Consider the following 27,628-nt stretch of genomic DNA (forward strand, 5'->3'; position numbering starts at 1 on the left):
CTGGAACATTTATGTGTTTTTGTTACCTGGATTCCATCATTACAGATTCCTGTTTAACCTGTTTTGATGGTACCCAGGCAAGAGCATTTTAAGGTCCATGGGGGATTCCAGTTAATATGCAGCTAGGGTTGAACACCACTGTAGAAGCAACATGGAGTGAATCAGTCAGTGGCCTGATTGGTAGGTGGTCCAGTTTCTTTTAATGAACTGAGGTGACCAGTTAGAATACACTAAGAACAATTTTCTTAAAAACTTCGGGAAAATATGAGCAGCAAGTTAGCTACCATGATAGCTTAACTAGCTTTCTAAGCTGATGTCTTTGAAAAACCAGATCCAGTATTTATGCAACAGATAATGTGCATATGGCTAATTACAGTTTGACAGAGTTTTTACATGAATAAATTTATGATTACAAGCATATGTTTGTTTTTTCAGGGAGAAAACAAATCTGAGTACTTTTTAGGATTAACTCCGGTTGGTGTTGTTGTCTATAAGAATAAAAAACAAGTGGGAAAGTATTTCTGGTAAGTTTAACTTGAGGGCAGAATTGGTATTAAAGTTGTGTCTATATGTATTGGGCTTATGGAACTTGAATGTCATTGAAAGTGTTGGGGAGAAGCAAACAGACATTTCCAGTGGTTGATAATAAATGAGTGAAATTGGGTATAAGTTTTCTCCTAGTTCATCTCAGTGTATATGTTTTCTGTAAATTTCAGATATTTTGATTCTAGACTCTCTTGCCCATGGTCTCCATGGACTGTATATAGTAGGATTTCCTGTCCATTCCAGTGTCTGCTAGTGAACTGTGGGCCCAGGACTACTCTGAGTTCTAACTAAACGAGGAAGGATCTGAGAGAGATTGGGGAGCCTGTAGCACTACACTGTGTCTGGAAGGGCTGCACTGCAAGGGCCTGGGGATGCCAAGCTCTTCTGCATCCACTGGAGAAGCCCAGGAGAGTGAGAAGGAAGTGTGTTTAGGAAGGTGTCCAGAGCACAGGATGTACAGGGAACTCGCTACAGTTACCATAGCAGCCTATGAAGGAGCCAGTACGAGCAGTCTTTTTTTCCACTGGATACTTCTCTGAATTTCTGATTAATCCATAAGAGCAGCAGTAGCACCACCATCTGCTTTGTTTTTCAGGCCTCGGATTACAAAGGTTCACTTCAAGGAGACCCAGTTTGAACTCAGAGTACTGGGAAAAGATGTAAGTTTGTGTTTAGTGCTTAGCTTCCCTGAGGTGGGAAGCCTTGTCTGCTCATTGATAACTTAGAAGACCTAGTAAAGTAAAACTGCCATGTTTTCTTCAGCTCCGGCCACATGGAACCAGGTTAATTGACTCATGTAAACAACTCCTTTTCAAGGAAGGGAAGGGGAAGTGAGTATAAATGAGTGAGTTGGTAACAGAGAAATGTCACTTCAGTTTTAACGAAGGGAAAAAAAATAACCTTTCTAGGGCGCAGGAGAGAATAGGAGGTGATTATCATCATTAGTTCTTTAGTATTGTCTGTGAAGGTAAGATTCATGTAATCAGAAGGGTGCAGCCTTCATGCAGGACAAAACGTGTCCTAATTTTGTCTCAAAGTCAATTGAACAATCTATAGGAAGTCACACTTCTGTTCTTTCCCTAGTTGAGCATGGTAGGTAAACCAGGTGAGAATTTTGGATGCTTTCAAGGGAGTGTAAGCCAAGGGTGCAAAAATGCTGACAGTCCTACTGCAGCTTGGCAGAGACCTCCAGGACTGCTAGGGTAGTAGGCAAGGATTTGTTAGAGCCTCAGGGTGCTCTCGTGCCTTGACGAGTAGTTTTAAGGAAACCAGGCAAAAGAAGACAAGAATATGAAAGCTTCCTTTTAATCTCCCTGTGAAAATAATGCTTCCTTGAAGTGCTGTTACTATAATTCATGTTTATGGGGTACGCAGGTGAAAATATGACGTAGGAGAATCCACCCTTCTGTTTCTTTAATACTAACTTTATGCAGAGCAGAATTTAAGTGAATGGTGTTGAATTGACTTTCTAATAAGATACTTGTAAAGAGAGGTAAACACCATCTGCTGATGCAGCCATGAAATAAGACACAGGAAGAAAAGTGGCTGCAACCACAGTTGGAACATAATATCTGGCTTAGTGTCCTGCATGCAGCAGGTGCTCAGTAAATACTTGTCACCTGATCAGTGAACTGATTTTCTGGGATGGTGGGCTGCCAAAGCAGAAAACTTGATACTACTGTTTGTTCTTGTAGAGAAAAACGCAGTGATCCCTCCCAGAGTTGCGAGCCGTGCTATCAGAGTGTTTAGTGAGAATGTGATCGTAGGAATTCCCTGGCAGTCCAGTGGTCAGGACTCCACACTTCCAACTTCTAGGGCCTGTGTTCAGTCCCTGGTCAGGGGAACTGCGATTAGGATCTCAAACCACATGGCCTTGAGAGGAAAAAAAAAACAAAATGATAATAAAATGGTAAGACTTTTTCACGGAAACATTACTATTATTCAAAGTCATTTTTCCATTGAGACCTAACTTATTTTTGTGAATGAGGTCCTTTGGTGAATGAACTCTTTGTACGTTATTACTACACTGCCTTATGGTGCCTTCTGCTGCCTTGAGATAAACGTTTGGTAAAGTTGCAGCTAACTTGAACTTTCAGTTTCTTATATTTCTTCATTGTTAGGCAAAAACAACAATAAAATTGATGTCATTGTGTGATATTTTATTTTTTTAATGGCAGTCTCCAGAAGGTGGCCTGGTTTCCTACACACACAGCTCAGTCCCTGTGCCCTGGCATTTCTGAGAAAGCTTGACCAATTGTCAGTGTGCATCCTGAGGCACTGTGTGCCCCTGGCTCTTTTAGTGGCTGTGGTCTTTAGTAAGGTGACAATGCAGGTCACATATAACTCATGCTTGAATCAAAGGGATTTAAATTTTTGTTTTACACATGAAAAGGTGCTCATCGTCATTCATTATCAGAGAAATGCAAATGAAAACCACAGTGAGGTACCATCTCACGCTGGTCAGAATGGCTGCTATCAAAAAGTCTACAAACAATAAGTGCTGGAGAGGGTGCGGAGAAAAGGGAACCCTCTTACACTGTTGGTGGGAATGCAAACTAGTACAGCCACTATGGAGAACAGTGTGGAGATTCCTTAAAAAACTAGAAATAGAACTGCCATATGACCCAGCAATCCCACTGCTGGGCATACACACTGAGGAAACCAGAATTGAAAGAGACATGTGTATCCCAATGTTCATCGCAGCACTGTTTATAATAGCCAGGACATGGAAGCAGCCTAGATGCCCATCAGCAGACGAATGGATAAGAAAGCTGTGATACATATACACAATGGAATATCACTCAGCCATTAAAAAGAATACATTTGAATCAGTTCTAATGAGGTGGATGGAACTGGAGCCTATCATACAGAGCAAAGTAAGTCAGAAAGAAAAACACCAATACAGTATACTAACGCATATATAGGGAATTTAGAAAGATGATAACGATAACCCTATATGCGAGACAGCAAAGAGACACAGATGTGTAGAACAGTCTTTTGGGCTCTGTGGGAGAAGGTGAGGGTGGGATGATCTGAGAGAATAGCATTGAAATATGTATATTATCATATGTGAAACAGATCGCCAGTCCAGGTTCAATGCATGAGACAGGGTGCTCAGGGCTGGTGCACTGGGATGACCCTGAGGGATGGGATGGGGAGGGAGGTGAGAGGGGGGTTCAGGATGGGGAACACATGTACACCCATGGCTGATTCATATCAATGTATGGCAGAAACCACTACAATAGTGTAAAGTAATTAGCCTCTAATTAAAGTAAATAAATTAAAATTTTTTTTTGTTTTATTAAATAATACATTAACCAAAGCACACCGTTTCCTGAGGATTCTGGCTTTGCAGAGTCTTTCTCCTTTCTTTACCAGGGCATCTCCTTGTGAGGTGGTGATTTATATAATGTTAGAATAAAGTTGATTAATATGGAGGCCTTACTGTTAATTGCAGATTAAATAAGCCCCCTGAAACCTATCACCTGGAACAATAATTACAATCAGTTTGAAAAATGATTGAGGGCCTTATTCTGCTGGTTTTCTGGTCGACTGCTCCAGAGACTTAACTACGTATGTTAAGTGCTGTTAGGGCCAAATTCAGAGATTGAGTTCCCAAAAGAATAGCAATGTCCTATAGATAAAATATTTTCCTGGGGTTGCACTGTGGCACTAATGTTGTCCAATTCCACTTTTAAGTATTAATCGTGCCCAACATAACACATTGACATATTTTAATAAATATTAATAATATTTAATGTGTACTGATGATCTGTCTGTATATTGCTTTGCAAATAGCTGTCTGTAACTCAGTACTGATTTTATAAAAGTTTATCCCTCTGACAGGTTCAGAAGCTAATCAGTATAAATACTTTTATGCATTATTTAAGCTTCCTAATAGGTACTGTGGTTTAAAGAAAAATCTTACATGATGATGTAGAAATCTGGGAGTTACACTATGAAGAAAATTTAAATTATCTAGTAATTTAGATTTCAAAGGTAGTGATTATGATTATTACTTTGGTACACTCTCTCAGATTTTTGCCCTATTAGAGTGAACATTTAATATATGTATATAGACATGTATATATATTTCATCTCCATGTGGTTTTGTACACAGTTTTTATACTTCATAGCATATCACAAATATTTCTCCTTTTATTATATATATATTCATGGTGTGCCTGCATAGTGTTTGATTATGTGTTTCTTCTTAATGTTGCAGTTAACATTTTTTTCCTCCTCTTATATCTGATAACTTTTTTTTGCTGATAGAGGTGAAAGCTGTGGAATTTTATGTTTATTTCAAATATGGATGTTTTGTTGAATTCTTTTGTTCTAGCCAGGAGTTCTAATTTGATACTTACACATTTTATAGCTATATAGTTATATCAATCATAGGTAAAAATAGTTTATACTCTTGTTTCTGTTATTTAATAAACTTTTGTATTTTATAGTATTGGTCACAACTTCTAGAAGAGTGTCAAGTGATCTAGCCATATAAAGAATTCTTGGTTGGTTTTTTATTTTAATGAAACTACCACTGTTGTTTTACAACATGTATGTTAGCTCTTGGTTTTAAGAATGTGTTCATTACTGGAGTTTACATTTTTTAAAAGTTTGGATGAAGTGGTTGATTTTCTCTGAATGCCCTGAGAGCCAAGATTGCTGCTTATTCACTCATTCAGTAAGTAATGCTGATTTCAGAAATCCATATGAGAGAAGATAGTGACTTGAACTGCTGCTGCTGCTAAATCGCTTCAGTCGTGTCTGACTCTGTGCAACCCCATAGACGGCAGCCCACCAGGCTTCCCTGTCTCTGGGATTCTCCAGGCAAGAATACTGGAGTGGGTTGCCATTTCCTTCTCCAATGCATGAAAGTGAAAAGTGAAAGTGAAGTCACTCAGTCGTTTCCGACTCTAAGCGACCCCAGTGGACTGCAGCCTACCAGGCTCCTCCGTCCATGGGATTTTCCAGGCAAGAGTACTGGAGTGGGAGACTTGAACTAGAGTCGTAATATTTCAAGTGCTGAGAAGCTGTTGGATCTGGGTGCAGCTGCATGGTTTATGGATGTGGGGAAATATGACTTGGGGACTTAAATGTGTTTGGCACCGACGGCAGCAAGAATGGAGCTGCCATCAAGGGAAGTCGGGGAGGCTGTGAGTAGAGAGGCTCAGGGGGAAAATCAGGAGGCCCACTGGTAACATGTTGAGTCTCAGATGTTGGTTGATGTCTAAGTGGGGACCTTTGGGAGACATACAGGAAGTAAAGTTAACATGCTGAGTCTCAGATGTCTGGTAGATGTTTAAATGGGGACATTTGGGAGACATATAGGAGATAAAGTTGTTTCTGATTGGTAGCAGATTGAATGATTTGTGAAAATAGGGAGGAGTTTAGGATCATACCCACATCTCTTGGTTTCATTAACAGGAGAAGAATGTAGTCTCCACAGTAGGCCCAGAAGTTGGCATGTACTAAGTACATTGTTGAGTAAATGGGGGGAATAATGATGCTGTGATTATATTTACATGTAATGCATCGTGGAACCGACCTCAGCTAAACCCACCCAGCGTGACAGGATGTAGAACCAAAAGGTTCCTGGCAGCTCTGGCCACAAGAAATGAGACCAACTTGGCTGAACTCTCTGCCTGCTTTGGGAAGAGGACACGGGAAGCGATGGTGTCCAGGCGCTGACACTGTTTGTCAACAAGCCCTAGAGGTCTTGGCTACACAAGCTAGGCATTCCTTTCATGCTTTAAATAGAACTACAGAGTTTTAAAATTTGATTTTATTTGAGAACAATTCCAAATTTATAAAAAGTTGCAAAGATTAAAATACTACAAAGCACAGGGTTATATATTGTTACTTACATTCATTTGTCAGCATTTTACTCCGTTTCCATTTTTGTTATTTCTCTACACATACATACTACCTTCTGAGTGATTTGACTGTATGTTTCATGTCCTTTGTCTCTAAATACTTCAGTGTGTATTTCCTAAGAATAGAAATGTTTTCTCATGTGGCCACAGCATAGTTATCAACTTAATAAATTTATGTTGATGGAATACTTCTATTATCTACTTTTTCTATATTTATATATAGAAATATATATAAATACTTTTTCAATTTTGTTTGTTGACCTAATAACATTCTTTATGTTAATAGCATTTTCCTGCTCCAGTATAGAATCAACTTAGCCTCCTTTAATCTTGAACATTTTAGTAACATTTTTGTTTTTTATGATGGATAGGGGGATTTTTGAAGAATACAATTCTACCCCACTTTTTGAAAATACAGTTGACCTTTAAATATCAAGGGGTTTGAATTGTGTGGGTCCACCTATAGATGGATTTTTTTCACTGAATAGATACTACAAGTACTTCTTGATCTGTGCTTAGTTGAACATGTGGAAGCAGAACCCTGGATCCAGAGGGCTGACAGTTCGGGGTGGGCACTGCTAACCCCCTGTTGCTCCAGGGTCAACTGTAGAGTTTCATATTTGTCTGATATTTCACTGTAATCAGATGAGATTCTGCATTCTCAGCTGAAAAGCAGCCCAGGTGAAGTTGTGGCTCTCCTGGGGTGTTACATCTGGAGGAGCACGGAGACTCCTGTCTACCTCTCGTTGATTATGTTAAATTAGTGTAATTGCTGGGTTTTTTCCCCTCCTTTGCAACTAATAGGTAATCTGTGGAGGAATCATGTCATTCAGTGCAAATACTCTGCTCTTCAAAATGTCCTTTAGGTCTAACATTGACTTAGGACTCTTTCCTGATTACATCTTTTACTGTGATGCTTGCAAAATGCTGATTTTCTAGCTCTCCCACTGCCTCCATATTTTATTTTTAATTGGAGGAAAATTTCTTTACAGTGCTGTGTTTTTTTCTGCTGTACAACTTCAATCAGTCATAATTATGTGTGTGTGTGTGTGTATATATATATGTACACATATATCCTCCACATTTATCAGTCAGTCCTTGACATTCCACTGTGAGAGCCTCACCTTCTCTCTTTTGTATTTGTTTCTGTTATCAGCATGGACGTACTCCTATTTTTTCCAGTGGTTTCTAATGTACTACTGTACCTAACTATTTTGGTATTGTAATTGTCCTAGGTGTGGCCAATGGGAGCCCTTTCGACATGCCTCCTACCATTGTTTTGGTCATTTTCTCCCTTTTTTGGCATCTCATGGTATTTCAGGTGCATCTTGTACCTACCGTGCATTTACCCTGTTATCAGTCATTTCTCCAAAGATCCCTGGTTCCTTTTAGTGGGGAAGGGTCAAGACCTGGGTGTTAGTGTGGTCATTGCTACTGGGATGACTTTGCTTCTGGACTTTCTAGTGGACAATGCCAGGGAATACATGCATGAATATACATATATGTACTGATATAAATACAAACATTCATACATATGTGCTCAAATGAACATGCTTCTACATATTTTAGAAATCATAAATTCATACCATACCTCCAATCTCCATCCAGCCCCACAGGGCTTGCTCTTCTTTTCTTCATTTCATATTTGTATAGCCTTTCTTTGCCTGTGAGAACCTTGGCTCCCGACAGTAACACATTTACTTGTTTGTTCGGTCTTAAAACTACGTTCTCAAGCAGTGTCAGGATTCCTTTGTGCACACCACTAAAATCGACAGGTTTTTTTTTTTTCTCTCTGGTTGTGGCACCCAGGCTTAGTCGCCTCATGGCATATGGTGTCTTAATTCCCTGACCAGAGATCAGATCTGTGTCCCCTGCTTTGGATGGTGGATTCTTAACCACTGGACCACCAAGGAAGTCCCTGTATGTGGTTTTGTGCTTTTTCTTTCATTTAGTAATACCTCCTAGAAATCTCTATATCAGATCATCGAGACGTTTCTTATTTTCTTGTACAGCTGCATTTACTCCATTGAGTGTCTGTAAAATTGTTTACTCAACCAATCTCTTATGCTGGGTCATTTGATAGTTCTTGATAGTTTGCAATTATTTATTTTTCCTTTAGTCAATAACTTTGTGCATATGTATTTTTATATTGTTGGAGGACTGTCTTTGGGGTATGTTCTCAGGAGTGAGAATGCCTAGTTAGAGGCTAAGTACATGTGTGAATATTAAGCGTTGCCTCATTCCCATACCCCAGGCTTTACCCACAGTTTCTATGCCATTGTACATTTCACCTGCAATGTGTGAGTGAACCTGAACTATTTGTATTTTCCTGTAAATGTTCAAACATGTGACTCTATTGATAACATTTGGATCCTGAGGCCGTGTGACAGCTTGGCTTGGAGTCTTTCAGATTCAGTGATGGACTACTAACCTTGTGGTCAAATAGCATAATGTAAGCCCAGAACTCTCACTTGTCTAACTTTGGACAATTTCCTGAACAACATTGAGTCTCCTTTCTCTTATCTATGAAGTGAGGATGATAAAAATCTGTCTTATAGGGTTGTTGTGAAGTTGTACTGTGAACGAACCCAGTCCAAAGTTGGACTTACAGCAAGCGCCTGGTACATGTCTCTGTGTTGGAAGTATCTTGCCCTCATGCACTGAAAGTTTTGCACAGGAGAGGGCTCAGGCAGCACTTGTTCTTGAAAGGTGAATAGCTTGTGCCACGACAGGAAGGGAAGCTCAGGTCTTTTTCAGGCCCATGGAGTTTCCTTTGCTTCATTTGCCACTATGTATGTTTCTCCATAATTAAGTGAGCCATTTGTTGGGAAGGAATGTCTACATTCTGCTATGAAATTTTTCTACATTAAGAGTATCAGTAGATAGTACCAGATATGCCTTCATTTTAACAAGCTTAAGTAACATTTGTTGTTAAATTCTTTCAAACATTTGTAAGACTGGCAATAAGGATTAGTATTCATGAAAAAATGAAACCTGCAACTATAAGAAAGAAACGCTGACATTTTAGGAAATTTTACAGTTTCTTTAAAGAACAGATGAGGAAAAGATAGAGTAAAAACAACAACAAAAGTAAGCCATCTGGAATCCTGGATTTGCATCTGTGAATTTTTCCAAATGGGAAGAAGAATAAGCTCAACAAAATAGTTTTCAAAGTTTACTGAAACATGATATAAACATTCTCTAATGTTTTGGCTCCTATTTTCTCATTTAAATTCTTGGGAGGAAAAGGAAAAAGGGGAGATGCAACACAATCTAACACATCCCTTCATATTCTTTAATATATATTTCTATGAACTAGAAAGAGTTATAAACAATTATTCATTAAGCAATTAATTTCTTTGTCTGTAAAAGAGGTAAAAAGGTTTTTCATGTTTAGTGTATAATTTGAAATATTACCCATATAGCAGACAAAAGAGTTCTGTAATATTTTTGCTGTTTTTGTTCTTTAATTGTGAAATACAACATATAGGTAGGAATGGAAATTAATGTTATTCTTCCAGTGCACAGTGATTTTTAATTCAAACCATATTACGTGCATTTCAAAAAGAATTTTAAAAATACCTGATGTGTGTGTAGGAGTGTTTATATGTAGCGTATAAAAGCCAGAGTTCTAGAAATGAAGCTTTTGCTGAAATCAATCAGGGGAAGACCGGCTACCTTAGCAGCTCGTGGAGAGTCACAGTGTACAATTAGATCATTAAAAGGTCTAAGCATTTAACCCAGTGTTTCCCAAACTTACTTGACTGTAGAACTCTTTTTATGCCAATATCACGAGACATTAATGTTTATGAGTCACTTTTTAGAGAGCACTCTGTAAAGAAAAAACAAGATAACGTTAAAAGAACGAGGTAACATTTTACTCAGTGTTTTCAAATTCCCTTCTAACTTGCCTTTCCCACTAATAGCAAGATTGATAGTTTTTTTTTTATTGCAGAACTTACTTGAATTCTTTATCTGGCTTTGCACTTGGAATGAGAAAGCAGTAGAAAATATGGGGAAAGTGATTAAAATATTGTGCCCGCTGCTCACATACACAAACGTAATTTAACTTTACATTTAGGCTTACCATTTATAAAGATAAAATTTCTCAAAATACTTAAAATTATGTAATATTTCTTTGGTGTTTATTTTTAGTTCAAGAATAAAGTTTTTTCCATTCTACCATTTGCCTTCCTTTGCTTTATCAGTAATTAAGTTCTTTCAGTCATTTGCTATTAGTCCCCTGAGTTTTATTTCGTCTGGTGCCTAAAGTAAGTTCACAATTGGCAAGTACATATAAATCTTGTAGAAATCAAATGTTTAAAAAAGATCCTGTAATACTGTAATCTTGTAATCTTTGTACTTCTTTTTAGCCTCTCCTCTGTCTCTGTGGATCATTGATAAGGAACCTCTCTGCTGTAGGCCTTTCCAATATTTATGTAATGATTTGCATTTTACCATTGTTAGAAGTACTAATCTATTTTAAGTATTTGACCTTTGCAGTGTCCCTTAGGTTACTTCAGTTGACCTTGGAGATGGGATGAATCTGTAATGACAGGATTGAGAAGATGTTTATCCCCACAATTCTAGGGAAGCTGGGGAAGGCAAACTGTCCACTTGTGGTTGCTTCCCAAGGCAGGAGCAAGGGACCAGCTAGAGTAAGGGCTTTGTGTGGCGAGGCTGTTGGGCATGGGAGAGGCAGTGTGAAGCTGGAGCCAGGGAGGGTTAACTGCTGTGCATCTTGCAGCGTGCGCACCTCAATGACCCTGTCAGTAAACTCAAGGCACTTCAGAGAAGTCAGGCTAAAAACAGATTGATTTCTTCAAGGTTGCAAAGTGAAACAGCCAGCAAAGATGGGAAAAGAGTGAGAAGAACAGAGGGAGTTAGGTTGGGAATTCATCCATTTGATCTGGTCCTGAATTCTTACCAATGATGGGATTGGGACTTGGAGCCCCGTTTACTTAGAGATCCACAGTATGATGAAGCCCACATCTGAGTTAGAGGTGACTAAGCTTGGTCTGTTTATAAAATAAAAACAAGTAGATTGAGACATAGCTTTGCTTCTGGCATGAAGTGACTGAAGTTATGAAGGTATTTGAAAAATTTTGCCAAAAGCATGCATTGGATTCTTAGCTAAAGTATTTTAGCAATTGGTTGGAATGAACTTCTGAAGTTAAGCAGCTACTTGTCTTTGTATGAACGAGTGGAAAGGTGCTAATTGTCCATGTCCTTTTGGAAAAGGTTTAGCAGGTAGGGAAGTTTCAAAAAGAAAGATTTAAATATCACGACATTTACATTCATGTCAGCAGTTATTTTAAGTGGCAAAAATATAATTTATTCAGAATACCTGGCTCCTTTTTAAAAAAAATTATTTATATCAACTCACCTTTTAGTATTTGGATCATTCTGCTAGCTGCTGCTGCTGCTGCTGCTGCTAAGTCGCTTCAGTCGTGTCCGACTCTGTGCGACCCCATAGATGGCAGCTCACCAGGCTCCACCGTCCCTAGGATTCTCCAGGCAAGAATACTGGAGTGGGCTGCCATTTCCTTCTCCAGTGCATGAAAGGGAAAAGTGAAAGTGAAGTCGCTCAGTCGTGTCCGACTCCTAGCGACCCCATGGACTGCAGCCTACCAGGCTCCTCTGTCCATGGGATTTTCCAGGCAACAGTACTGGAGTGGGGTGCCATTGCCTTCTCCACATTCTGCTAGCAGTGGGACAAAATCCAGGCAGCTGGTGTTAAAGCCCTGTATGAATGGGGGAATGAGTTTATACTTGTCATTGCATGGGGCAGAAGTAATTAGGCGGCCTGCGGGAAACTCTTTTGTTCCTTTAATAAATTTGTACCCAAGGAAAGTTGGGAAAACCCAGTTCTGGTTGGATCTTAAATTCTGGTTGGATCATTAGGTGATGGTAGTTTTAAAAAATATATTAGATTTCCTGTGACCAGGTGTCTATATGAAAAGTAAAAGACTGCAGATGTTTATGTAAAGAATAGAGTGAATACCAATCCAAGAAAAGTTTGATTTACTTTATTTTCGCGTTTGAATGTTTTTTTTTCTCCTGCATTTTTTGAAATCTAGGTAATGTATGTAATTAAATCACTTTGTGAAAACTTGCTTTAATATGTCAAGTCCACCTTATTTTTGGATGTTCTTGGTAAAACATGAAGGTGTCTCTGTCACAGAGTTGTCACCAGCAGCCACCCTTTCTTGTCAGTGACGATGCCCAGCATGTTGGTCCTGCCTAGTACACTTAGTGTTTCAGTTGCTGACAGAGAGATGGGCACATATATTGAGGAAGGTGGTAGTTGGGGGAGGGGAGGAGGAGCCTGGGGCTTCCCAGATAGCTCCGCTGGAAAAGAATCCGCCTGCAATGCTGGAGACCTGGGTTCAATCCCTGGGTCGGGAAGATCCCCTGGAGAAGCAAATGGCAACCCACTCCAGTATTCTTGCCTGGAGAATTCCATGGACTGAGGAGCCTGGCAGGCTACAGTCCACAGGGTTGCAAGAGTTGGACATGACTTAGCGATTAAACCACCAGGGGGAACCTGTCCTATACTGGCTGGGTTTTTTTTGTTTTTTTTTTTGACAAGCCGTGCTGCATCTTACTTCCCCAACTGGGGATAGAACCCATGCCTCCTGCAGTGGAAGCACAGAGGCTTAACCACTGGACCACCAGGGAAGTCCCATGTACTGACTTATCTTATTTATCCTGATACACAGCCAGAAACAAATTACCTTAAAATTAAGACCTGTGCATTATATATTGGATAATCCAGTGGCCTCAAAACAATGGCATGTTATATAAGAAACTATTAATAGTGGTTGCCTCTGGGGAGGGGAATTGGGAACAGTGGTGAGAGGGAGGTTTAGTTCTCATTGTGTAACCACTTCGGTAACTTTTGGTGTTTTTACCATGTGTATGTATTTAAAAAGGAAAAGTGAAAGAAGAAAAACTCCCCTCTAAGCATCCCCATCTCCTGACAGGACGCTTGGTCTCCCTCCTGCCTCCAAGGATCTTCTGTGATTTCCTGTGCGCCCCGTCTTCCAACCCTCCCCTCTGGTTTCTTTTGTTTTTGAGGAAGACGTGTTCTGAATTCATTGCCTTTTCTTACTCATCTCTAATTTTTAAATCGTTACCCCTTTCATGAAAACCACTGAAGATTTCTCCCCGTGAAATGCAGTGACCTCTTTTCAAACCCTGTGACCTTTCTGGGTCACTTGAGACTTGCCCTCTCCCCCAGCCTCTCTGACACCATTGCCTCCTGGTCCATGTTGACTTTTCTCACTCCACCTTCATGAGCATCTTTACTGTGATCCCATCATTATCTGTGCTCTCTCCCTGAGCAAACTGTTTTAGATTCTCGGGGAAAATCGTCTATACCAGCAGACACGACCTCTCTCCTCAGCTCTGCCCTTGCATATTTACTGGCCCACTAGGTGTGTGGAGTTCCCAATTCTATGGGCGCCTCAAAATCAAAATAGCGCGAGCTATTGTCCATTCTTCTACCATCCAAACCCCCAGTTTTTTCCACTTGCTATATTTTAGTACTTTGCTGCGCCCAGCTCAGAAACCTAGACTTGCCTTAAGTTTCTTCCTCCACCTCATGAAGTCTGGAATTACAGGTTGTCTTGCTGTAACATGCATATATTGGCTCTGTTTCCATCATACCATTTCATTTTCCAAATAAACTCCTAAACTGAGCAGCCTCATTCTAGATGGACTTGGGAGAAATTTCCTGCATATAAATGTTCTGTCCTTGCTAAAAGGATGTGTGAAGGGGGAGGAATCATTTCAATTATTCCTCTGCATTGACAATTTTGTGCTTATGCATCCATGGAAACCTTATTCCACAGGCATTTCTGCATTTGTGACTTGAGTTTGATTTTTATTTGAAATTAAATTAGCAATTATGTAACTTCACAGAGCTTGTGGTTTATTATTATTTTAGTATGGATACTGTATTTTGCTTGGTTTTCTATTAAGTCACTTAAAAAAATAGTATCTTTTCCTGTATAATTCAAATTACATCTAATATTGCCTCTGTTTCTTATATATTAAAATATATAAGTATAAAATAGATATTGTATGTGTATAAAATAGATATTGTATATGTATAAAATAGATAAGGAACTACCAGATTAAAATAATTGTTAAAATTAATTGCATACTTAGTATATGGCAATTTGCATCTGTCATGTCATTTAATTTCTTTCACCCAATAGCTTGATAAAGGACAGAAATGGTATGGACCTAATAGAAGCAGAAGATATTAAGAAGAGGTGGCAAGAATACACAGAAGAACTGTACAAAAAAGATCTTCACGACCCAGATAATCACGATGGTGTGATCACTCACCTAGAGCCAGACATCCTGGAATGTGAAGTCAAGTGGGCCTTAGAAAGCATCACTACAAACAAAGCTAGTGGAGGTGATGGAATTCCAGTTGAGCTATTTCAGATCCTCAAAGGTGATGCTGTGAAAGTGCTGCACTCAATATGCCAGCAAATTTGGAAAACTCAGCAGTGGCCACAGGACTGGAAAAGGTTAGTTTTCATTCCAATCCCAAAGAAAGGCAATGCCAAAGAATGCTCAGACTGCCACATAATTGCACTCATCTCACATGCTAGTAAAGTAATGCTCAAAATTCTCCAAGCCATGCTTCAGCAATACGTGAACTGTGAACTTCCAGATGTTCAAGCTGGTTTTAGAAGAGGCAGAGGAACCAGAGATCAAATTGCCAATATCTGCTGGATCATCGAAAAAGCAAGAGAGTTCCAGAAAAACATCTATTTCTGCTTTATTGACTATGCCAAAGCCTTTGACTGTGTGGATCACAATAAACTGTGGAAAATTCTGAAAGAGATGGGAATACCAGACCATCTGATCTGTCTCTTGAGAAACCTGTATGCAGGTCAGGAAGCAACAGTTAGAACTGGAAATAGAACAACAGACTGGTTCCAAATAGGAAAAGGAGTATGTCAAGGCTGTATATTGTCACCCTGCTTATTTAACTTATATGCAGAGTACATCATGAGAAACACTGGGCTGGAAAAAACACAAGCTGGAATCAAGATTGCCGGGAGAAATATTAATAACCTCAGATATGCAGATGACACCACCCTTAATGGCAGAAAGTGAAGAAGAACTAAAGAGCCTCTTGATGAAAGTGAAAGAGGAGAGTGAAAAAGTTGGCTTAAAGCTCAACGTTCAGAAAACTAAGATCATGGCATCTGGTCCCATCACTTCATGGGAGATAGATGGGGAAACAGTGGAAACAATGTCAGACTTTATTTTTTGGGGCTCCAAAATCACTGCAGATGGTGATTTCAGCCATGAAATTAAAACACGCTTACTCCTTGGAAGGAAGGTTATGGCCAACCTAGATAGCATATTTAAAAGCAGAGACATTACTTTGCCAACAAAAGTCCGTCTAGTCAAGGCTATGGTTTTTCCAGTGGTCATGTATGGATGTGAGAGTTGGATGGTGAAGAAAGCTGAGCGCTGCAGAATTGCTGCTTTTGAGTTGTGGTGTTGGAGAAGAGACTTCCCTGGTGGCTCAGAGGTACTCTTGAGAATCCCTTGGACTGCAAGGAGATCCAATCAATCCATCCTAAAAGAGATCAATCCTGGGTGTTCATTGGAAGGACTGATGTTGAAGCTGAAACTCCAATACTTTGGCCACCTCATGCGAAGAGTTGACTCATTGGAAAATACCCTAATGCTGGGTGGGATTGGGGGCAGGAAGAGAAGGGGACGACAGAGGATGAGATGGTTGGATGGCATCACCAACTTGATGGAATGGGTTTGGGTAGACTCTGGGAGTTGGTGATGGACAGAGAGGCCTGGCGTGCTGCAATTCATGGGGTTGCAAAGAGTCGGACATGACTGAGCGACTGAACTGAACTGAATAGCTTGATGCAAAATGGAGAAACTCAGTAACTTGCCCAGATTACACTGCTGTGATGGTATCACCCCTCCTAGCAGCCCCTCTTGAGATTCGTTCATCTAAGTGTGGCCTGTACATCCCTGAAAAAAATACAGTTAAGAACTGGATTTATGAGTGTCTTCTTTTTTGGGGGCAGTTGATTTCCATGTGGTCAGTATTTTTCCTGTTCTGGTGCGCATTGTTGGCAGAAGAGTTTTCAGTGCTACAGTGCCATTACTCTGATTATTTGTAGTCATAGGGTGATGTAGAAAAAGGTAGTCGAGGTGATGGTGTTGAAATTTGCATGGAACTTACGTTTTGTAATTCTATCAAGATATAATTGTTCTTCTTCTTTTTTTTTTTAATGTATTAACAATGATTTTTCTGCTTACTTGAATTTTTGGTACCTAGAAGGTGGCTGTCATCTGAAAAATGTTATGATCTGTAATTTATATTCTCTCATTTTTTTCTCTCTTAGTGCAGTGAAACCTCATTCTTTTTTGAAGCTCGAAGTAAAACTGCTTGCAAGCATCTTTGGAAGTGTAGTGTAGAATATCATACATTTTTTAGGTATGTTCCTTTGCCTAATAAATGAAAATTGTGTTTGCTTTTATAACAAGAATTCTATCCTTAGAAAAAATTTAGAAGTGTTTCTCTTTTATTAACTTTTTTACATGCACATGTATGTAGATTTTTTTTTGTTTGCTCATACTACAAGAAAGGATCAAGGATGATTGCTTTTTTAGGTTTATGTAAAAGTATAGCTTTGGTATTGGTGGGAGTTAAGTGTTCTTCTGTGGACACACGAAAATTGAAATGCCTAATCTGGAAATATGGAATGGGTGGCTGGGTATGCAAAGCTTACAGAAAAGACCCAGGTGGGTCATGTAAATTTTGTAGGTGATAAGGCAAAGGGATAAGGTCACCTATGGAAACAGTAAAGAGAGGGAAGGGACTGAACTGTGGTAACCTCCCAGCATGTAGAAGAAAGGAGCGTGGGGAAATGGGAAGTAAGGGAGGCACATGTTGTGATGAATGAGGAGCTGGTATCTGCCTTGTGTGCTCCTGGGAGGTCACTTAAGGTGCAGGTAGAGAACTGACCATTGGGTTGTGTGGATTCTGTTTGTTTCACATTCTTATGGTATAAAGATAAAATTAAATTTTATCAGGTAATATTATACATTAAACTATTTTTGGTTTTCAAATTTGGAACTAGATTAATTCTTCCCCTTTTTCCTTTTTGATTTACACAGAACATTTTTTCCAAATAGTATGATGCTGGAGGAGTAGTATTATAAAATGATCCACATCTTTTGAGGAGTTTATATTCAGAAAGGGATGTAGCCCAGAATGTCTGGGACATTACCTCTCCATCAGTGGGGCTGGGCCAAGAAACTGCACTTGGAGCTGTGTGTTGAATGTACCATAGAATGGAAAGTACGAAGAAGAGTGAACCATAACATTAGATATGATTAACTGCCATGAGAACCTTGGCTTGGGTTAATCAACATAGTGACAAAGTTCCCAAGAGAATTTAAGTAGAGAAATTAAATTTATTCACAACAAAAGCTTCCTTGTAAGAGTGACAATATATTTAATAGTCTTCAGGAAGTATGAGTATTTTGATATTATATTTGTACAAAATACTAGAATGTGGTTGTTGTTCCAAGTATTAGCTTTAAAATAATCAATTATTATTTTTTGCCAATATGTAGACTGAGTAAACTATTTCAGCTATGTGTTAAGCAGTATTGCACTATTACATATTTCTATGTAGTTTTTTGCTCAAGTGTTACATAAGTATACTTGTAAGTCTTTTTCTAATTTTCTTTTAAAAATTCATTAGAATGCCAGAAAATGAATCAAATTCATTGTCAAGAAAACTCAGCAAGTTTGGATCCATGAGTTATAAGCACCGGTATAGGTAAATGGCATTTTTTTCCTCTGGGGTGTGTGGATGTGTGTATGAATATATATTTAATCTAACCATCCAGATGCATGCATGCATATTAAAGTTTGTGATCTAATTTTTTTCTGATTTTTTTCACAGTGCCAATGATTTTGATAGGCAATAACAGTTTATTAAACTTTCTTGATAAAAAATGATTTTCTAGGTTAAATGATTATTTAAAGAGTACATTAGCTTGATTAAGTGTAGAGTTTTGAGAATGTATAGAGCTTAGTGTCTTCAGAAATTAATTTGGATCCAATTATCAGTTATATCCAATTATGTTGTGATTATCAAACAAAGTAGATATTCTGAATAGTAGTTTATTGGTATTCTTAGGATATTCAGTTGATTCTCTGTTGTAATACAATCTGTATATCATGGGTCAAATGTTTTCTGTAGTATAATGCCTACAATATAGTAATGCTAGCAAGTATATGTTAACTTTATGGAACAGTACGAAGTGCCATGTATTGTGCTAAATGTATCCCATTTATTGCTTCATTTAATCATTGCAGTCTTATTAACGTTGTCCTCATACTATGTGAGGAAACTGAGGCTCAGAGACAAGTCACTTTTCAGAGAAACTAGCCGGGAAGCGTTGAAGTTGGGCCCACTGTCTGGCAGTGTAACTCCAGACAGAGCCGTGTCTTTAATGGTTAGTCAGACTGTTGCATGTTGCAGGGAAAGCCTAATTGTCAAGCAGCCAGGCAGGTGCTTGTGAAAATGGAAAATTTCTATGTTTTGAAAAAGAATTTGTTTTGTTTCAATTCATTCTATTAACTGGAGAGCCTGTGATGTCGAAGGCAGGATAACAGGTGCCCAGAAATACAAAGGATAAGATTTTACCATCTTTGTCTTTGGCTTCCCTAGTGGCTCAGACGTAAGGAATCTGCCTGCAATGTGGGAGACCTGGGTTCGATAACTGGGTTGGGAAGATCCCCTGGAGGAGGAATTGGCTACCCACTCCAGTATTCTTGCCTGGAGAATCCCATGGACAGAGACTGTAGACTGACGGGCTACAGTCCATGGGGTCACAGAGTCAGACACGACTGAGCAACTAACACCTCTGCCTTCAGAGAGCTATATTATTCAGGCAGTGAGACGGTCCCAGGCCCTATAAAACCCAAGCAGGGTGCAGAAATGGGACTTGGGAGGCAGGACACTGTTCTGTCAGTCCATTTGAGACATCTCCAAGTGAAATGCTTGCTTAGGAGATTTGAAAATCAAACTGGGTCAAGTGTTTGCCAGATAATAATATGCCAGATTTTAATTCCTTTCTTTTATGAACCATTTTTTTTTTATCTTGCTTTGAAACCAGGGATAATCAATAAAGGAGTGATTAATATTAAATGTTCAGTGCATTAATTTTTACATATTCACTTGGATGTTTTCTCATTCGCTGACTTAACACTTAAGTATTATTATATTATAGATATTCTTGGTATTTGTAGGAAAATATTTATTGAAATCTAAAAATTTAAACTTTAAGTTATGAAGGTTTTTCCCTAGATAGTGATATAATTACAGGAATTTAAGGAGAGAGTATTTACTTTTCTATTAAGGAAAACAGCTCATAGTCAGTGTTTGGCTGTTCTTCCCATTGAGACGTAACACATTTCAAGGGTTATAGAGTGAATGTGTAAACCTGTCTCTTTGTCACTGAAATGAAGCTAGTGAAAAAGCATCTGTCTTAATATTCACCATGTTAAAGTTGTAATTATGCTGTTTAACATACACTGTAGCTGGTTTCCACAAATTTACCATACCTGATTTTTCAAATTTATTGAAATGCAAATGCTGTCGCTCTGGGAATTACTAATAGGAAGTTATTGGATTTTGCATATTAAATATAATTTCTTCCACAAAAGTAATTAAAGGTGACCTTTGCAAATTGGAAGCTCTGCTAAATCTGTTCTAATTTTGTGTCTGGTGTTAACTGCTTAGTAAATCTTAATGAAATTCAAGTCTCAGTGTCTGTATGTGGGAGGCACTAACATTGTGCAATTCCTGGAAGAAGGATGTTTCATCCCACTACCCAGAGCCAGGCTTAGGCAGGGATGGGTCTCTGACTACTTGGTGGTCACCAGTACATGACTGTTAATTGTCAAAAGTAATAACAGCCAATCTTTAAAAAAACATCGTATGCCTGTTCCTTTATTTTGAGACGTTCTGGAGACATCCTGGAATGAAGGAAGAACTCTGGAAACAGAAAGCTCCGTCCTTTACCCTGTAGGCTTTCAGAGCATGGGGGATAGTGAACCGCATAGCCAGTGGCTGTGGTGTGTGAGTGTGGTTGTCTGTGTGTGTAACTCTACGTGTGCTTACAGTGGAGTATGTGTGTGTAGGAGTGTATTATAGAGAAAGACAGAGTTCTAGTCTTTACTTTCTCTTTTGCATCTTAGGGCTTGCAGAATACCAAGGAGATTCCAACATCTTTGAGAAAAACTAGTCATTACTTTAGAGGGGAAAACTTAATTTTAGTGGTATGTGACAGGCAATCCTTTCAGAAGTTCAAAATTAAATTTTTGGGAAAAGATTGAGCTGAAATCTGACAGTCAAAGTCATTTATTGCTTTATTATCAGGTACCAGTAATCTGAAATAGAGACTGATTAAGTCTTTGGTTAAATATTTTGTTATACACTGCTCTCTCTTTCTCTGAGCCCCTTAAAAACTAATCTTGCCTCTACCTGTTGTTAAGTTTGTAGAGGACTCCTGGTTTGGATGAATGAATGAGTTGTGTAGAACTTATACTCTAGAAATGAGACTTAGACCTGAGAACCACCCCCCGCCACCCAGAACCCTGATAACCTTCTTGCCACATTTCTTGAAGTGTGAAAGAGACCAAGTTCTCCTGAGAACTTACTCTGTGTCAAGTGCTTTCATGTGTGTTACTTTATTAAATACATTCAATGACCCATCAAAGGGGACTTATCCTCATTTGTATAGACAAGATTTTGCGCCCCCCCGCAAGTCTAAGGTAATTGAACTCAAGACCTTTAGCTAGTAAGCAGCAGAGTTGAGATTTGAACACAAGTGTCTTGCTTTCTTCCCTCCACCCAACCAATGGTTGTTTGTAGCCTCACTTTGGAGCTGAAGCAGGGCTGCTGGCAGGGCCTCCCAGCGTGGAATGGGAGTATGTGTGCCACAGGGCGAGGGGCGGGCAAGTGGGTGACACGGGAACGAAGCTCTATCCTGTCACTGTGGAGAGTGTCTGGGTGTGTAGGAACGCTTATACCAACACTGAAAATCTCTACGTTTGCCCTGAGCTTTTTTGTTACAAGGAAGTACTAAGAATACCATACAGGAGTATTTCTGCTAGGAAATAATATGAACAATAGAAATACAGATGGGGAAAATGAGGTTCTAGGAGATTAAAAGAATAATCTACTGAAGACCACACGTTTCTGGTAGAGCTGTGCTTTGAACCAGGCTTTAAAGTAGCTTTAAAGTAAATGGCTGTGTGCGCTGTCCCTTCTCCTGGGCTGCAAGGCTGTGCCACCCTGACCAGCTGGAGGATACAAAGCTTCTTCCAGTCCTGGGTCCTGTGCAGCCTGGGCCAGGTCAGCTTATGTCCCTGGGCTTCAGTTTTATTAGTCTTGTGATACGATTTTCTCATTTCTCCTTTATTCCTGAGAGACAAGCCATGAGGGAAAATTGAATAATAAAGTAAAATCTCATTATCAAATGCCTCAGTAGTCCACATATTAGGTTATGTTTTTAGGGGAAACATTTTTTCCTCCATGCAATGAAGTACCGACTATCCAAGTCTTAGATTAAGTCTGTTGCAAGGAGATCTTATCTTCATACTCCAAATCATCTATAATAATGGAATTTTGCTCTCGATATAGAATTTTAAAAAGATTTTCAAGGGAGAGATGTTTCTATTTGTATTACCTTATGTACTACCTTTAGAATAGCTAAAACTGTTGAAAGTTCTCAAATTAATAATTTTTTAAAATGTATTTACTTGTATTTAGTCAATAATTATGTAATTTTTTATGTGCTTGGCATTGTTCTGGAAAATTTAGAAACATTCATACTTAACATTCATAATAAGCCTATAAAGTGGTCATTGGTATTATTGTTGCTTTAGTAATGAGGAAGCTGAGATACAGAGAGTTTGAGTAATGTTTCCTAGGGTCAGAGAGCTAGGATATGACATAGCTGGAATTTGAACCCAGTGTCCAGAGCTTCTTATTAACAATATATTAATATGTAAAAACAGCAAAATGAAAGTTGATAAAGGATAATTTTCTTATCAAATAACATTATTAGATTTCTGTATAATACATTTTCATTATATATAAGGGGAAATATAGTTAAATTTCAAGTGAAAGCAAACCTCTCACTCTTTGCCCCCCACCCTCCTGCCCTGCCCTCCCCCTGGTTTTCATGAAGTCTTGAATGTGAAGTATATACACTCATGGATAGAAACTGTCATTTTAATTCCACATAGTAAGTCAAATCCCCAGTTAGCCTGGTGAGAAATTGCTGGTTACGAATGTTTCAGGCTTCTATTTCTTATAAAAATGAATGGGGTAGTAAGGAGGGGAAGTTTTCACAGAAGTATGTAGGAGGTAAATTTGGCTTTTTTCAATCTCATTTGATCTCTTTTGGGGAGAGATCCACCAATATGTATCCTGTGCTGCTGCTGCTAAGTCGCTTTAGTCGTGTCCGACTCTGTGCGACCCCATAGACAGCAGCCCACCAGGCTCCTTTGTCCCTGGAATTCTCCAGGCAAGAATACTGGAGTGGGTTGCCATGTATCCTGTAAATGTAGAATAAATAGGTTGAGGTCATTAAAAGACTTTTTTGCCATTAGATGGCGCTTCTTACAGTGACTCAAAGTAGTCACTTAGAAATGCATTTTCTCTGTACCTAATTTCCTTGAAATCCAAGAGTCATTTATTGGTTCAAATTCAGAAGCTGTGGAATAAATTTTTAGTAGAATGAGCATTGACTAAAATTCAGCAAATTAAATTACATGATTCCTTGAGAAGTTTGGTTTACCCCCAGGGAAAGCTCACACTGTTGCCTCCTCATAGACTCATGAGTAAGGAGTGCTGCGCCAGGGTATCCTGGCTGCCCTCAATCTTCCGGGGTGCTTGCTGGCACAGGTCGGTGGGCAGCATCAGTGGCTGATTGTGTCACAGGGTTCAGAGTACAGTCTCACCAAGTGGCCCAGCGGGAGAGGCTCTCCGACGTGCCTTGTAAGAACAGCACGAGGACGTGTCGATTCATGTAGGATCTTTGCCCTCAGTACTTCAGCCCAGCACAGTTTTATTATTTAGTTGTAGAGCTGACAACATCAGCATCCTCAGTTTCCAGCCTATCATTCTACTTAAATCCAAACCTAATTCCTCCTTTAATAAATTCTGTCTTTCTTGGTTCTCTCTCTTAAAAAATCTTCCTTATGTCAGCTGAGGGGAAAAAAAAGCGCAACATGAGAGCTGTGAGTCCAGCTTTATTTGGTGCTTGTGGAGAGAGGCTTGGAGGCTGAGAGATGGTCTTTCAGATAGCTCTGAGGACCTGCTCCTCAGGGAATGTGTGCAATCAAACACACATCTCTGTAGAAGGTTGCTGCTAGTCACGAGGAGCAGATGTCTCCATTAATGATTTTAGTGCTTTTCTAGGTATGAGAAGATGCAAGAAATCAAGTTCATAAAATATTCTCCTGAAAACGTCTATCTGAAGGCCTGTTTTGCCACTTTTCCCAGAGCACAGAGTGCCTCAGTCCCAATCTCTGTCCCCAGCCCCTTTCAGAGTATGTTGAAGGTCAGCAACTTAAGTGGCTCGTGGCTTCATTCTTGCACAACCAGATGACGGGTGACATTCTTCAGTTGGCACTTATATCTCGCCTAAATCTTTCCTGTTGGACTTTGTTACTTCCTTGCTTAACATTGCAATGAGAATCATTTGAAGGTCCTATATAATCTACGTGAGTCTGTGTTTGTTTGTTTTTTTTTTTCTTTCTCTCCATACACTGCAGATATTCTTTATGAGCTGTGCTTTAATTTTGTGGCTGTGTGGTCTTACCTGTGTTACTCAAAATGTTGTATTTTCAAGTGGCAGGACAGCACTACAGATGAGTCGAGATCTTTCTATTCAACTTCCCCGGCCCGATCAGAATGTGTCAAGAAGTCGAAGCAAGACTTACCCTAAGAGAATAGCACAAACACAGCCAGCTGGTAAGTCACAGAGCCCTCAACTCATCAGTGTAACCTTGCATTTCCCTTTAGGCTGTTGGTATGACATATACTTAAGTGGTGACTAGCCTTGAAAGGTTTTAACTGTTAAGACTAGAGTTTTCAATTTGACCCAGAAAATGTCCAAGCAATCAGAAATTATTTGTAAGTTGACAGATAATCAACTTGAATCACTGTAACTTGCTTAATGACTATACTTGATAATTCATTTTTTGAAGGGGTTAAATAAAATCACAACTGAACAATCTCTTAGTTTGGTGTAGCTGAGATGAGAATTAAAACAAAGTCTTAGCAAAATTCATTAAGAATACTGCTGGCGTAACAGTCTGTGAACAATTTAATTGGTTTTTTATTGTTGTTGGTCTTTGTTTCATTGTGCAGTATAATAAAGTGCATAAAATATACAAACATATATACCTATGCACATAAACATAAATGTGTATGTATGAGGGCTTCCCAGGTAGTTCAGTGGTCAAGAATCCACCTGCCAAGGCAGGAGACTCAGGAGATACGGGTTCTGTCCTTGGGTCAGGAAGATCCCTTGGAGGAGGAAATAGCAACCTATTCCAGTATTCTAGCTTGGAAAATTCCATGGACAGAGGGGCCTGGCAGGCTGCAGTCCATGGGGTCGCAAAGAGTCGGACACGACTGAGCATTACACATACATATGTGTGTGAAACTGAAAATCACTCAGTTGTGTCCGACTCTTTGCGACCCCATAGACTATATAGTCCATGGAATTCTCCAGGCCAGAATGCTAGAGTGGGTAGCTGTTCCCTTCTCCAGGGGATCTTCCCAACCCACGGATCAAACCCAGGTCTCCTGCATTGTAGGCAGATTCTTTACCAGCTGAGCCACAAGGGAAGCCCAAGACTACTCGAGTGGGTGGCCTATTCCTTCTCCAGGGGATCTTCCCAACCCAGTAATAGAACTGGGATCTCCTGCATTGCAGATGGATTCTTTACCAGATGAGCTACCAGGGAATCCCCACGTATGTGTGTATATATATATATATATATATATATATATATATATAAATATAAATATAAATATAAATATATATGCGTACACGTGTGCACAGACACACACACACACACACACAATTTAACATAGCCTGTAGCCCCAGAAGTCCCTGCTATTTGCTTGATCACATCCTCACCACCTCCTCTTGTCCCAACCAGCGAAAACCCCCATCTGACTTTGTGATAATTATTTCCTTACTTTTCACTATAATTTTACTGCTTATGTAGCCTTCTCTGAACAAAGTAGTTTATTTTGCATGTTTTTAAAGCGTAATATAAATGAATCAAGGAGGATGTTCTTTTAAAGTGCATTCATTTTTCTTTCAGTGAGTTTTCTGTTGTACGACAGCTTCCTTATCCATTCTACTGTTGATGTACATTGGGTTATTCAGGTTTTTTGTTTTTAATGCACACCAGTTCTTTAATAAAGCCACCTAATCCATCAGTTTTAACCTATGTTCAATGCTCAGAGCTCACAGATTTTACTCTAAAGTGATAGTACTGACTTTGGTTTGTGGTTTCTTACAGATCACGCTTGTCTAACACTCTCCACAGGCTTTTCACATATATTATTTCACTTGGGCCTCACAGTAATCCTGGAAGGGAGGGCATGGCAAAGTCTGTGTTTCCATTTTACAGATGAGAAAGACATGGTCCCAGTAGCTAGACAGGAGTGAGGCTGGGATGAGAGCCCAGATCTCCTGGGTCTTTTTGCCATATTGTATGAAATGAATGGAATTTTTAATAACAGTAATTAACATCGGAACATTGCATGACAGCTGCCAAAGCATTATGACAGCTGGCAAAGCATTATGACAGCCGTTGTTTCTTTTAATCCTCATACCAAGCCTATGAGGAACATGTTTGAGTTTGCTCCACTGCTGCTGGCTGTGAGAATGTCACCTGACTTATTTAGAGTTTCTAGAGTGAAATTAAATCTGATTGTAGGTCCCCTCCTCTCACTGGGCTGAGCGGAAATTAAATGCTTTCTGATGGTTCTACAGTGGCACAAATTAGACATGATTTAATTTTACAATAGATTACCGTGCCACATAAGTAATATCATTATCCCCATTTAGCTATTGAGGAAACTAAAATTACAAAGGTAATTTAGCCAAGATTACATAATAAGCAGGTGACTTAGGACAGAAATTCTGGCCTTGAAATTTAATATCTTTATCTTAATATTTTGTGATTGTTTTTGTATCTGATCAGTGTTAATCCTTTGGATCAAGTGCAGCGTGGTATAATTGATAAGCAAACTTTCAAATCATCTTGTATTTCTGAAACACCAGGCCTCATGAAATTATTCTGAGACCGACTGAGAATATCAAAAGCATTCCTTGTGTCAAATCAACATTTCGTTCCACTTGAGATACTGGAATCACACTTGTTTTTTCCACAAAACTGCTCAGGTTGCTCCTTTTCCTCTCCTCATGCGCTCTTGGAAAAATATCTGCCTGTATAGCACTCTGTCTGTCTGTCTGTCTCTCCTTGTAAGCCTAACTTCCAAAAGCTGATTATTTTAGGGACAGAGGTTTTGTTTGTTTCTTTGCTGGCTTATGTAGAATCCAGCCAAATGCAGTTTTCAGAAACCTGCCTGAAACTGCACTGAGCCCTCATTTTTTATCCCTTCCCCCGCAGTGTTGCATTAAAACACATTCCTTCTAGGCTGAGGGCTTCCCAGGCTCAGCGGTGAAGAATCCGCCTGCCAAGCAGAGGCGGGGTTTGATCCCTGGGTGGGGAAGATCCCCTGGAGAAGGAAATGGCAACCCGCTCCAGTATCCTTGCCTGGGAAATCCCATGGATAGCAGAGCCTGTCAGGCTATACTCCATGGGGTCATAAAAGAGTCAGACAGGACTTAGCGACTGAGGAGGGGCAGGAGCTGGGCTGGGGGCTGAGGAGGTGGCCATGAACAGCCCAGAGTGCTCTAGGACAGCCTCTCAATGTCAGGCCAAGAATCTCTTTAAAATGTTGCACTTGTGCTTTTATTATTATAAAAGTAGCATGCTTGCTTTAGAAAATGTAGGAACCTCCAAACCTCCCTGTTCAAAAAAAATCTTTCATATTCAGTTCCATTCTCTGAATGTTCAA

General features: G+C 39.4%; 1 protein-coding gene across 9 annotated transcripts in view; it reads left to right on the forward strand.

Moving 5' to 3' along the window:
- Positions 1 to 27,628, forward strand: part of EPB41L4A (erythrocyte membrane protein band 4.1 like 4A) — a 279,429-nt gene that overhangs the window by 180,627 nt on the left and 71,174 nt on the right. For all 9 annotated transcript variants that reach the window (XM_081505741.1, XM_081505745.1, XM_081505742.1 and 6 more), the window contains 5 exons: positions 436 to 524; positions 1,142 to 1,205; positions 16,832 to 16,923; positions 18,200 to 18,277; positions 24,372 to 24,493. In XM_081505741.1, the coding sequence (XP_081361867.1) occupies positions 436 to 524; positions 1,142 to 1,205; positions 16,832 to 16,923; positions 18,200 to 18,277; positions 24,372 to 24,493 (445 nt within the window). The remainder of the gene's footprint in view (positions 1 to 435; positions 525 to 1,141; positions 1,206 to 16,831; positions 16,924 to 18,199; positions 18,278 to 24,371; positions 24,494 to 27,628) is intronic.

Source organism: Giraffa tippelskirchi, chromosome 7 (genome assembly GCF_054371585.1).
Source record: "Giraffa tippelskirchi isolate mGirTip1 chromosome 7, T2T-mGirTip1v1.2.pri, whole genome shotgun sequence".
Classification (NCBI taxonomy): domain Eukaryota; kingdom Metazoa; phylum Chordata; class Mammalia; order Artiodactyla; family Giraffidae; genus Giraffa; species Giraffa tippelskirchi.